Here is a 13994-nt window from a genome sequence, read left to right as displayed (position 1 = left end):
TACCTGACAATGTGTAAAATTGCTTATGTATGTTTTGTCTACAAAATGGAGGACAAATCCAACAAGATGTGCTGAGAATGATGAGCCTTGACAGCAAGGCAATATTTGACCCAAGTGTGGTGCCTAGAAGTTCTAATAAATTAAAAGTTAATGGGAATCGGGGAAAAATCTCCAATAGCTGGAGTTAAAGAAGATGTTTGTGGCTGTTGGAGTCTATTCACCTCAGCCCCAGATCATTGTTGCAGGACTTCCCAGCACAGCATCCTAGACCCAGTTATCATCAGCTATTTTATCAATGACTTTCCCTCCATCATTAGGACAGAAGTGACATTGTTCACTAATCATTGGCCAGTGTTCAGCTCCATTTATAATTCCTCAGGTCCATACCCACATGCAGCAAGACCTAGCTGATAAATGTGAAATAACATTTGCATCTCACAAGTGCCAGGAAATAATGAACAACAGAGAACCTAATCACTTCATGTGACATTTATATGGAATTACCACCATCAAATCCCCCACGATCAACATTTTGGGGGGGGTCACTATTGACCAGAAGCTCAACACAAATGCCATGGCTCCTAAAGCAGGTTAACGGTTGGACTTTTTGTAACAAGTTGCTGACGTCCTGACTCCTGAATTCCTTCTGCCGCCTAGAAAACACAAGACAGGAATGTAATAGAATACTCTCCATTGGCTTAGATGGGTGCAGCTGCAACAACATTCAAGAAGTTTAATGCCACCCAGTCCATTTGATCGCTTTACCACTAGTCTAAACATATAGGCTGAAATTTTACGCACCCTCACCCCACCATTCCCGTTGCCTTCCCGCCCCCACTGAAATTATACGAGTGAAAGGAGAGGTGACCAATGGCCTGCCTGCCCCAGGCCGATTGAGGCCTTTAAGTGGCCAATTAATGGCCACTTAAAGACCATCTCCCGCCGCCGCTGGTATATTACCAGTGGTGGACAGGCAGTTTGGCAGCCGTGGAGGCCGCCCAGCAATACCAGGCAGCCTCCTGGCGGACCTGAAGGGTGGGCCCTCCTGATTGGGCACCCTGTGCCCCACGGAGGGACCCCCCCCCACCAACAGCTCCTGCCTCCCCCGCTAGTGCATCTCCCACCACCCTCCTGGCTGACCCCCACCCCTTTCGCCAGGGCCCAGTCAATTGTCCCCGGCGAGGTCCAAAACCCCAATTACCTTTTTCAGCACTGGCACCCACGATCCTTCTGAAGCTGGGTGTAGTCCCAGCAGTGGTCACCAATCCCAGTGGTGCTGCTGGGACTGAGGAGCTACTGGCCCCCTGATTGGCTGTCAGCTCCTGGAGGCAGGACTTCCTGCCTCAGAGGGGTGGAAGTCCCGCCTGAGGCCAATTAAGGGCCTTCGCCATGTAAAATCTCTGTATGGCTCCCAGATCTGGCGGAGGCGGGCTCACCCCTGACTTTTAAGCCAGTGAACAAAGAACAAAAAAACAAAGAAAATTACAGCACAGGAACAGGCCCTTCTGCCCTCCAAGCCTGCGCCGATCCAGATCCTCTATCAGTGGACAGGGTCTCTGCCCTGATGTAATATTCTGGCCATAGTGCCTCCACCATCAGCACACCATGGCTACAGTGTGTGCTATCTACAGAATGCACTGCAGCAACTCGCCAAGACTTCTTCAGTATACCTCCCAAACCTGCAATCTCCATCATATTGAAGAACAAGGGCAGCAGGCCCTTGGGACCACCAGCACTTCTAAGATCTCCTCTAAATGACAAATCATCCTGACTTGGAAATATATTGCCATTCCTTCATCATTCCTGGGTCAAAATTCTTGTATTCTTTACCTCTACTTTCTTGTTAACATTGTGGAAGCACCTTCAATGCAAGGATTGTAGTGGTTCAAAAAGGTGGCCCACGATCACCTTCTCAGCGCAAATAGGCATGGGCCATAAATCCTGGCATTGCCAGCAACACCCACATCCTGAAACTGAGGAGAAAATGTATATTGTCTTACCAGAAGCAGTAATTTAAAATATTTAATGGAATGTAACTTAATTGTTCAAATTTACTGCTCTAAGAGCAAGAAATGAAGCAGCTGATCTATACAAATGAACATGAATTATCGCAATTTACAATAAAGGCTAGAAAATACTGACTGTAAGGGAGGCACACGGGAGGCCACATTTACATGCGGCAGGATTGTTAGTTTTAGTCACTCAATGTAACAAATGCAAACTTTTTTTTGGAGGCCAAGTAGCTTTACCTGTAACAGAGGCCCATTGAAAGCCTGGGCAATCATTGTCTGAAAAATAAACAGAGCTTCGAAAGTTGTTAGAAATACAGAGAACAGAAGGAAATATATTAATAGTTTTAAAAGGAGCTAAATTTAACCCTTGAAATTGCCCATCTTCCTGGGGCAACTGGTTCACGTACTGTGGTCTTGAAAACAATATTATAGAAAAAAACTACTTCCTCATCAAACATAGCTTTATTACTGTAATACTATCCCTAATTTATTAAATTAAACATATTAAAAAGTAAATATTATGCATGTGCTTGTCTGGTTGTCTCCTTTTATTATTGTCATCTTCATCCCTTTCTCTCTCTCTCTCTCTCTCTCTCTCTCTCACACACTAATTGTACTTCCTTCCTGTTTGAAAAGCAGCTTGAAGGAGACAGTTTTGACGCTAATAATAAGACTGGAATCTAGAGATTAACCTGGAGAGATTATCAATGTCACCTGATCAAGCTTTGAACAAAAAATTATGACTGTTCGGGAGGAGAAAGATGATCATACAATCCAAAAAGGAAGCTATTCAAACCGTGTAGCCTTTCAATTATCACACTGTGCACTCTACCAATATCTCCGAATTTCTCCAATACTCTGAAGTTAGCAGACGGAGACATGGTCTAAGTATGGGCAGAATTAGAATATTAATATTCCTGATTTTTCAGGAGAGATAGGGATAGAAAACAGCAAATGGGATGGTAGCACTAGGATCATAAGAAGAGAGCTACAGATCTGCAGACAGGCCAGAGAGGTGTGAAGAACAATAGGGCATTAATATTGGGTGATTACAGCTATTCCAAGATGGACTAGAATAAAAAGGATGCACATTGTCAAAGTGAGAAATACTTTCTAGAATGCACCGCAGCTGTTTCCTGGATCAAATATGTTTCTAGTCCAACTAAAAAAGAAGCATAGGTCAATTTAATTCTGGGAGATGAATTCTTTGGGGCCAACAGCATCACCACACCCCCAGCTCACCTCACACACTCACATACAAACTTCCACTTCAGGCAGGCATGATGTTGAGAAGTCTGTGACAAGTCTAGGTAAGGTAGTCCCACAGTTTCATTGCCTGATGAGACACCCATGTCCATTTGTCTTCTTGGACAAGACTTTGTGTGATGTTATTCAGAGGTGGCTCTGTGGAGGGTACTGCTAAAGGTTTAAAGTCTCCCTTGGCTTACACAAAAGTCAAGGGTCTGGACTTAGATTCCTTGCTAACTGTTGCTTGCAGAACAATTAGATACATAAGTTATGAAACTGGAGCATCTGCTAATGGGGAATAGGGGGAAAGGTCAAGCATACGTTTGTCTAACCCTGCAGCTGATATATGACCTTCAGAAATAATACATCAATACTGTTGGGAAACTATAAGTAAATAAAAAGGTACAGATATTTTTACTTAATGTTATTTTCTGCTAAATGTAGCTTCTCTTTAAATATTCACAATCCTAATGTGGGTGCTAGCTCCTCTATTTTGCCTTAGTAAAACAATCTAAAACATAGCCAAATTACATACATTGGTACATTGACTTTCTCAACACTTGCAACCTAAATATTTCAGAGATAACATTAACCAAACAGGACATAATTGTTCCATGGGTGAAGTGAGCCTTTATTTTCATTTGCACCAATATATTTTCTATCAAGATACCCAAACAATGCGGTTCCTTAATGTAGCATCCTCACAACACCTGAAATGAACATGACACAAGTGAATGTACAGACCTACAATTGAGAGGTTAATGCCAACCTAGACTAACGTGGATCATTTTACAGACAGTGAATTTTCCTTAACTAGCATCACTGATTTGGATTTATACATGAATCTCGACAACTGAAAGGGAATGTTTCACACCATTGTTTTATGTGACTACCTTATAACTTACTTTTTCGTCATTGTGTAATAATTAACAATACTAGTTCCACAAGCTTGGCTCGATTATTTATTTGCTCTGTAATTCGATCCTATTTCTTTTTGTTCCTTTCTGTCCCTAATCCTCATAGCAATACCACCGAAATGTTATTTTCGAATGTATTAGATGCAAACTATCTAGATACTATCTAAGCTGCTTGTTATCATTGTGTGGCCAGCAGGCAGACCTGGCGCAGCAGTCGCGACTGGAGCTCTGACACGGTCATATTTCTGCTACAATTAGATGGAATATTATTATTCTTTGAAAGAACTTCCAACTTGTTAACACATTCTTGTACCAATGTGACTGAAATCTTACATCAGACTCCTTTCTGCATTTTCTGGTTCAACTTTTATCCTCTGACCTATGCTACCTTGGTAACCGTGATCATGCTTAAATTGCTCATCAGCCACAAAATAATTGAAATATATACCCACGTTATCAAAAAAAGCATTCATTAAGTAAACACCAGAGTCTATAAAGCGCAGTGAAATCCAGAGAGATCAAGACCTGCGCAACCCTCCGACGAGATAAGCTACAGACTTTATTGTGTTCTTTGGAAATAATCTGTGTATTTAGTTCTTTGACCTACTGCAGGTGCATCGATACAGTGGTAGGGGAAGATGAGATAACTCATGCAACACCAGAAAATAATTTTCACAATGAGAGTCAAAGGACCGTTTGGGTGCGGTACAACAAAGCATGATATGGGAACAATTAACATTAATGTCCTGCCACATAAAGTGAAGATCCGAGTTACCTTTCAGCTTGAAAAAGCAGTGCTTGACCACGGCACACATAACATCAGACATTTTCTCTTGGATTGGCTCTGGTTTGAGTGGTAGTTGCACTTTCACACTTAATGGAAAGTGAGGATATTATTTATGGCAATTTTCCTTATATTGAGCTGGAGTTTCCATGTATCTATCTATCAGGCTATTTACCTATCTATCGCATTCCCTGCTATCAGCCATCAATCTCGGTCTGCATTTACCTCGATCTCTGTATATCTAATCTTCTGCCTCTGCTAAGATTTATTGCAAAAAATCTTTCATTATAATTTTCATATCTTTGTATTGCAGCGCAGCATCAAGCATCGTTAGAGAAATGTTGCAATTGCACCATGAATATTCTTTGAGTCGTGTTTTATAATTTAGCAGAATGTTGAGGCTCTAACTGTGCCGCCAGTGTTGTGTTCGGCAGTAATTTTGCAAAGTGCCCTATTTACTTCAGTGTGCAACTCCACGCCGCTTGCGATCGCGTTGTACATAGTCTGTCTCACTAAAAATTCTTATTCTAAGTTCCCGAGCCCAGTTTCCAACTTTCTTTCAGCGGCGTTGGGTGCAGCATCAATCCCAACTACCGCTGTCTCGTGTCATTGTAAATCCTTTAACAGGACAAGACAGACAAGCACTTCAATGCTTGCAAGGCAAAAGAGAACACTTTAGAAACTTATTTGATAAATATAATAAACACACAGACTGTTACTGACAGTTTCTATAATGATGCAGGGAAATTAGAGGTCACTTGTTTTTTGTCTTTTGGAATTTTGTGGAAGCATTGGGAGGCAATCCTGTATATCCCTATAACGTTAAAATATCTTATGTCGTTTGAATGAACTTTAGTGCCTTCAAAATCAAATGTTTTGAACCAACATATTGGATTCTTTTTAGCCGCGTTCGTTTTATTTAGAAGTTGTAAGTTAGTTTGCCAGACCTTTGACCACAGGTTTTGCTTTCTTTTATTTATTACTGCTTGAAGCCAACTGTCGATTCGGGTAATAAATTACACCAAATGTTCTTCGGATTCGTGTTTTTCTGTGGATTTTGTGCCGTACGAGCTAAATGATACTTGGTAATTTCTACAAATCTACAAAATGTAAATGTTTAGCATTGTGAGCCTGGCACACCTCGCGCCATTTAAGATACCGCAATGTTGCATTTATTGCAGAGAATAGTCTTAATCACGAATTGCACCATCTTTGACCATAGGCGAAAGTTTTCTGAATGTTACCGTGCCGAGGAAGACATGTAAAAATCAAAGGCTTGTTGTCTGTTTAACTCGTGGTGGACCAGCAACTACCTCGTCTTTGCAAATAACCACTTGGATGTTGTTGATTTAGAACTTTCAATGCAACGTTTCTTTTGTATCTTCAAGGAAACACATATATTCCACCTTACGCTATATAGAAAGGAACTTATATAGCTCTAGATACAATCACAATATGTTCATGTCTGAATTTTAACTGCATGTGTCTCTTTGAAGAACTAAAGTGTAGTCTTACATTTGATCAGTATTACAGTGTAGCCAAAGCGAGCAACGGCTGAACTTCAGATTCTAATAAATCTTTAACGATAAATTGGAGTTTTAAACATTGGGAATGAAACTATCACCATTTCCCCAATTTCCCACGTACTATATATAGTTCTTTTTCCCAAATCCACTACCTCACTGACAGACACAAATTTAGGAAACATTGTTGTCAAATGTACTGCAATGCAGATTGAATTGTAACGAAGAAGATTGTTACAAAAAGTTTCCACCGTCCCTCCTGGTAGAAATATTCACCTTGTTTGGCGTTACATGTATCATTACTAAAATATATCATAATTAATCGCATACTGCCTCCTTTAGCATCTACACTCCCATTGCATTACTGCTAAGTACCATATGAGAAATGTTTTTGCAAATCGCAATTTGTAACTTCATGCATCAAGTTTTCACCTCAGTCGCTTCATATCTCCTTTTCCAGACACCTATTTCTTGCTTCCACAGTGGTTCTGTACTATATCTCGTCTCTGCCTTCAGTTCTCTGTCCAAATTTCAAAAGGTCTCAGATCGTATTTTCTACTTTGCCTAACTCTTCTTCGACATACACGTAAATTTCGTGTAATATCAGTAGCTCTTCGGCTTCCCAGCCCTATATAATTTGAACAAGTCTGTGTTCCCGGTGTCTCTATCTCGCTCAACGTATACAATGTTATATTTCCTACCTGAAGAAGGGTAACGGTAAATTTTTTCTGACCCAATATCTTTAAGTTGCTACAAGTTTTGTAACAATAATTTCTAACTCATAAACGTTGTTCAAAATGATTACTGCCATAGGCACCTGTACCGAAGATGCAGTTTTTCGATTCTTCATCTCTGAAGCACGTTTATTGCAAGGTGAATGGTTCAAACAAGCTAGGTACCTCGCATCAATATTTTATCTGTCTTAATTAATATCTTCTTTGAACCAAATGTCCGATGAAGGGTACAACAACCCTAAACCAACACCATGCACAACAGTGCGTCCAAGTTTCATTGTAAGGTCACTTGTCAGTGTTACAGATGTGTTCAACAATCTTATTTGCAAAATTCAAAGGGACGTCGTGATCCTACTGCTTTGCCATTCCTCACTGAACCGTACAATTAGGAAGACGGTTGGTGAGCTATGTTGCTCCTCTTTGAAACAATGTGCATTGTTTCCTACATCGTTATTGCATCTGGCGGTGAACTCCCACAATTGAAGACAACGAGGACGAAAACAATACTTTGAACATCTAATTATTCTCATATCTGCAGAGAAGTCTTCCACAGTACGCTTTTTTTTGCTTGAATATTGTGCTGGTAATTCAGCGGCATACCCTATTGTACTTTCAGAAGCAAGATCTTACTAACGTGTGTCAGTGAAGAGTTAATGGGCAAAGATTGAGGACACTGAGTGCATCATATGCTGTAAAAGCGGATTTTATTTAGCCATACTATTAATGCAGGAATCTGGTGACAACATAATAAATAGTCTTTCAAGATATTCACTGTTAAACATGTGTTGCAATAAATGACGCTTAGTAATGTAAATTTAGCCAAATATCTGACTAAAATATTAGAATTCCTCAAAGTACGTAACCCTTTTAATTATATTTTCCATGACATGAAACTGTAGATGATGCACTTTTCCATAAAATTCCTTATTTATTTTTGTATTTTCCTTACTAAGAGTCATAGTGTGCGCTTTATTTGCGAGACAGGAGAGTTATGGAATAATGCTCGAATCCAGAGGAAGACTAACATTTCTTGGCCTTTTGAACAATCCGATGTTATCTGGTGCTGGGCAGTATCTACATTCTCAAATTTGAAAAGACAACGTGCTTTAAAATTCAAGTTTACTTCATACTGATTCACTGATAGATAATGAGTTACACAAAAATCTAAGTCTTTTTATATAAGGTAGAATTGAATACAATTCTGGAAATCATCCTTAGATGGCGAGGATATTTAGCGATGACTATTTTAAAATAACTACTTTTATTATAGCTTCCCTGGCTGTATTAGATGTTATTAATGCTACAAAAGGTAAATTATAATGCCAGCTAAAAATATGGTTTAATCGTCGGACGGTATTGGGAACGCTTGGACATTGAAGTATCGATTTTCTTTCCAATTACCCCATTCAGGTAAAGGTGGGTATTCTCGTCAGTAAAATAGTTATAAGTTAGTAGAATTAGAATGTTCAAGGGGAGAGTGGCAAGTTGATAAATTGGTCTTCAACTTTTAAGTCATATACATGAGTTTTCAAAGCCAGCCTTGCAGGCGGATTAATGCGGATCCTTTGTTATTATTTTATGGGGCATGAGATTGGAAATGTATGCAGTGCAGAAACAGACTGATGGGCATAAATCAAAGGCTGATTTCTAGTCACATCACCCCTTTAAAAAGCCTGGAAAGCCTTTCGAGTCGAAAGGGAAAGAAAATAACCTGTAATTCTACATATAGAAAAGGCACATGGTTCAGATGAATCTCCAAGTCCTCTTGTAATGAAGCATTGATGTCACAAGCAGCATAAAAATGCACAATTTAGGTGTAAGACAGAGAGGACGATTAAATGTCGACGAGAGCGAAGAGCTGCACGTCAGAGCACAAGAATTTATCTTTTCATAACTCCAGCATTCAAACCACACAGCGAATTCATGAGTAGTCGTCCGCAAGGTATACGACGAGTAACACATAATCTAAACAGTTTTAACAATTTGCACAAAAAAAGAGTCAAACTAATCCGCAAAACACCAAGAAGGCACATTACGTTTATTTCAAAGCAAAATTAATTAGTACTATGGGTAACGCAGAAATAAACTATTTAAATAAATGAGTTGCGGTATTGCAAAACAAGAACAGGCAACTGATCTTAAGCCTTAATCTTGCAAAAAAAAATTGCAGAGAAAATGCACCGAATCAGATTCATTTTCTCTTGATAACAACACCTATCCCAAAATGGGAGATGGATGTTTGTTTTTTTTAACAGATCAAAATATAGCAATGTGCACGTTCCTACCGTAAGTTTTAAATGCTGAAAACATGCACAGATTTCTGCCAATTTTCCTATCATTACAGTTGGGGATATTCTCTCCTCAGGTGTATCAGGCTGGCGCTCTGAGATAAATAGCAAATCCTGCACCCTACAGGTTTGCCGCGTGGATCTGCCTGGGGCTCTTTCAGTCTCTCTCTCCTTCTCTCCCCCTCCCCCCTCTCCCCCCCCCCCCCCCCCCCCCCGCCCCCCCCCCCCCCCCAACACACACACACTCTATCTATCTTCGCACATTCTGTTTTCCTTTCTTCTACTTGAAGGGGGGCTCATGCGCAAAATTACGCATTCTTCTCTCATTTGTTCCTTGTATCAATCAAAAAGTTGGCTATTTATAGGCTACAGAACATGGGATGGCAATACTGATCTCCCCCTCTCTGTTCTGAAGTTGCTAAGTGGTCAGGTTGAGTGCAGCTATTTGGCCATTTGCTATTGCTGAGTCCAGGAGGAAGGTCCCAAGCTGTGATTAACTCAATCTTACTGCAACCACGAACCATGTGAGTACCTAAATAATTATATTTGGACACCAAATATCATATTGTTCCATATGCCTTTCGCAATATGTATATTGTGTAGCTATTTTATTGCATTTTTATAGATGAACCTTAAAGCTCAATATATAACTAATCTCTTCCTGCCTCTTACTATTTTGACAAATGTGTCATCTAGCAATTTTTCACTTGAAGGAAGCAAGATAATGCATATTTTATAGACGGAATGCATGTTAAATGTCTCTATAGTATCCGCCGTGCTCTCTACATAGGATAAGATGAAGGTTGTTGTTACATGAAATTGGAGTGGAATTACTCAATATTCGATTTTTTTAAATGTCTCATCATTGAAGGCAGTAAAAATGTTGAATGCATTGTGAAATGAGTCATCCTTCAGATTAAATTTATAACGAAACAGAATGAGATGTGAATTTGCAGTTTTATAAATTAAATATTTTGTCGCCACCGCAGCACACGCTGATGTATCCGCGGATAGCGGTTGCAGATTGATACGTTACAAATATATCCGGGTTTTTTTGTAAAGCTGATTTCGATGTACTACATCAAGTGCAAAAACACAACTGATTATGTCCAGGTACTATCGAATATTGAATAAGACGTTGCTTGCTGTTTCTACGCAATCTGCGACCTCTTTGCGCATAAGTAAACTCGAAAATGTAATTCAATTCATATGTTTTATTGCCCACTTCATATAATATCAAACATTTCCAAATTCTAAATTGAGTCACGCGATTATTTTAACGTTGAAAGTTATAGACTGAATATGTAGGTTAGTTCTGCGCGACAAGTTGAAGATGAGTAATTAATAGTCGCGGTCAAATGCAAGACTGTTCTTTGAAGATGAATAGCTTTTTTCTTATCAATCATTTTTATCCCGTAAAGTTGTAACGGTAAATGGTTCGAAAACTACTCTAAGAATCGTAAAGCTATGACACGGACTATTCCAACCGGACCATGCAAACAATAGCTAATGCTTTCAAACTTAGTTTTAGACGTGACTTCAGTGATTACACGGCTGTCAACGTGCGGGGGCAATCATCTCTTCCCTTAGGGTGCTTTAATAGGCGATTCTCATTATTTCTGATGCGCGGGTCTACTTAATACAAAATAGACATGAACATGCAAGTCGAATAAACCACACCATTGCTGATAGTCACTGATAACAATGATAACTCTGCTAAATAACGCATGACGGATTGACGCCCTACTATGATCATTTTGATAACATCACTTTTTTCCTAAGACCAGCTTTCTGATATTCAGCATCTATCACTGTTAACGCAACTGCATTCCCGACTTACACACACACACAAACACACACACATATCTATACAACATGTTCTATCGTAAGATCGGGTTTGTCTTCGCAAAATTGTCAATCTGAAGCTACCACTCTCGGACTGTACCTGGACATTAGGTACCAGATGAAGTGAGAACTCTGTCAACCTTTATGTACGTGAGGTTTTTTTGTGGTTTTAACCTGAAAATAAATTGGCATAATCGCCGAACACTTCTATATTAATAATTTTTAAAAAATAAAACCGACATCGCTCCTAGTACGGATTTGTTATCAGTCTAGAGCACCGCCAGTGCCGTAAGATTGTGAATTTCGTCCCGTTTGTTGCAACTTGTCATTGATAAAATAAGCAGGAGGAATGACGCTGTGGGTCACGCTGAGTACGGACGGGCGCATTGCCGAGCGGGTGTGTGAGGATCACATGCAGCACTTAGTGCACGATTATTTCAACCTGAGTGCTCAATATCCAGACTTTAAATGATACAGACGTAGAACCCACGCCGAGATCTTGCCCTCGCTGCCACCGATTCCCTTCGATTTGCCGGGAAGACAGCAGCAGCTGCTTCTACCCTCACCCCCTAGGCTCAGAGAGTTACAGGTTCCCAGGAAAGGGAGGCGTGTGTGTTGTAAAGAGGGTTGCAGCGTTTCCGAACCCCGTGGACATTAAAGCGAAAGTAGCCGGCTTCCATTTACTTTAAACCACAAATAAACCCCGGCACCAGCTCTCGATCTGATAGGGAAGTTGTCCAAGGTAATCGTAAATCAATCACACATTTGCTAAAACGTGCAGCTTTTTCTGACAGTCTCTGATTGCGATTTATTAAAGCGCCTGTGAAGCGGCTGATGTTGAGCTGAGGTTACCCTTGCAGAAGGTTGCAACTGTGTAGCAACCCCAGGTCCTAAAGTTCCTGCAATTCTTTCCCAAAGCAGCCTCGGTGGCCGCAACAAGAGGGAGATGATGATGTACAATGATCATTTGTAGGTCTTGTCCTGAAAATAGATGATAGGTTTGACAGCTGATCCACTGTAGGCCTGGAGATCCTGGCGCGTCAGTTGCAATTTTTTTTGCTTGCTTGGTTCAGTTTTGTTGTGACCACATGGGGCTGGTGGTAGGAAGCACGTTACGTGCGAGAGATAGCTTGTTCCTGGCAATATACAGTTTATGTGTCTGCGTGTGAGAGACGGATATGTGTGTGTGTTATAGGAAGAAAACGAGAGACAAGTGTATGTGGCTATGTGTGAGAGAGAGAGAGAGAGTCTGTGAGAGAAGGAGAAAGTCACATTGAATGCTGGGCCGGCGTGCCGCATTATCTCGGCGAGAAACAATATGATCTCCTACTGTATTCTGAGACTGTGGCAATAAAGCGGCGGCAGCCGAGGAAAGTAAGCGGTGCAGGTTAACCAGACGGCCCTAAACCGGCAATGTGTAACTTGTCAGCTGCAGCAAGACCTACCATACAAGCAGTGCAGATTTGGAGTGAATTTTGCCAAGTTGTTGTCAGTGAGGCGAATACGCTCGTTATACTGGAGGCCCACTGCTTCCCAGGACGTTGCAGCAAACACTACACAATACAAGCTCCTAATGCAGTATACACATATATGATTGATTCTAGATTTAGCCCAGACTGCATGAATTACTGCAACCATCGCACTGCGATGCATGCTATTGCCAGATTGTTTCATTATTTATTTACTCACCTTGAGAAACACAAATCTGGGGTACGTGGAGCTGAGAGCCCTGCAGGCCCATGAACATGTAAGCTATCTGTATGATACATTTTAAAGCTATAAGTTAAAAACACTTCAAAGAGGGACTGCTTTCTTGTTTACGTTGAAACAGTTTCTTGATATGATATGGTCACATGCAAGTTTTGAACTCTCCCTCCACTTAAACCCCTCGTAGTGGCACTCTTGAAATTTGATATCATTGCTTTTTAGTGTTTATAGTGACGCAGAGTGTCTGACAGTCAGATCCTACAAATCAAGGACTGGCTTTACCCACATTGGTACTTCTTCCTCGTTTAAAACCAAGGTGCCTCTTCGCCTTTGAGTCACGTCGTTTCCTCATTTTCGCGCCTGCACCAATGTGTCCTCCAGATAGTTGTTACAAAAGTCTAGAAGCAACTAGCAGTAATTTGTGTTTAGGGTTAGCTTAACCGCTCTTTCATTCAAAGGTGTCGCCCGAACTTTGGCTGATATTCCGTCACTGAGAGGGTCCAGCACAGGTAAGTTTCACAGTGGAACACTTCGAATAAACAAAATAGTGTTTCAGTCATATATATTTATTCCTACTGTATTGCAATACAGCTCAGGATCATCTTGTGTCTGCTGAAATAGGGGTTAATAGTGTTGTCAGGGAATTTGCTGCTGTGTTATTAGCTTGGAACGTTTTGTCACTACTTTTGTGTTTTTATGCTTTTTGCATTGATGGAAATAATCTGACAAGTCACATGCATTAGACAGTATATTCATTTTATTACGTGTTTCACTGAAATGAAGTTGATAGTGTTGCCATGACGTGTTTACTGTTTATCTCATTGCTTTAACTTATTAGTGGTGCACCTACTTGGTTTTTCGCCCAGTTAACATGCGTCTTCCCAATATACTGTGTGCAGAATAGCATCCATTCGGAGGGTTAAAACGCTGGCAAAC

The 13994-nt window shown here is 40.5% G+C and overlaps 1 protein-coding gene and 1 long non-coding RNA gene across 7 annotated transcripts in view; one reads left to right on the top strand and one right to left on the bottom strand.

Annotated features, from left to right (window-relative positions):
- Positions 1-501: 501 nt before the first annotated feature.
- LOC137376452 (uncharacterized) lies at positions 502-9667 on the bottom strand. Its single transcript, XR_010976221.1, has 3 exons — positions 9504-9667; positions 1831-1973; positions 502-653 (listed from the first exon to the last, which is right to left on the bottom strand). It is a non-coding gene; the product is annotated as an uncharacterized lncRNA (long non-coding RNA).
- Positions 9668-9829: 162 nt separating this feature from the next.
- esrrga (estrogen-related receptor gamma a) overlaps positions 9830-13994 on the top strand; it is a 264814-nt gene continuing 260649 nt past the window's right edge. For 2 of the 6 annotated variants that reach the window (XM_068045051.1, XM_068045045.1), the window contains exon 1: positions 9830-10030. In XM_068045051.1, coding sequence (XP_067901152.1) covers positions 10029-10030 — 2 coding nt within the window. In that variant the 5' untranslated portion in view covers positions 9830-10028. Of the gene's footprint in view, positions 10031-11939; positions 12094-13080; positions 13099-13410; positions 13568-13994 lie in introns of those variants that run through there. The other 4 variants (XM_068045050.1, XM_068045046.1, XM_068045049.1 and 1 more) reach the window with 4 other exon arrangements.

Source organism: Heterodontus francisci, chromosome 13, assembly GCF_036365525.1.
Source record: "Heterodontus francisci isolate sHetFra1 chromosome 13, sHetFra1.hap1, whole genome shotgun sequence".
NCBI lineage: Eukaryota > Metazoa > Chordata > Chondrichthyes > Heterodontiformes > Heterodontidae > Heterodontus > Heterodontus francisci.
This window is presented reverse-complemented; position numbering and strand designations above follow the sequence as displayed.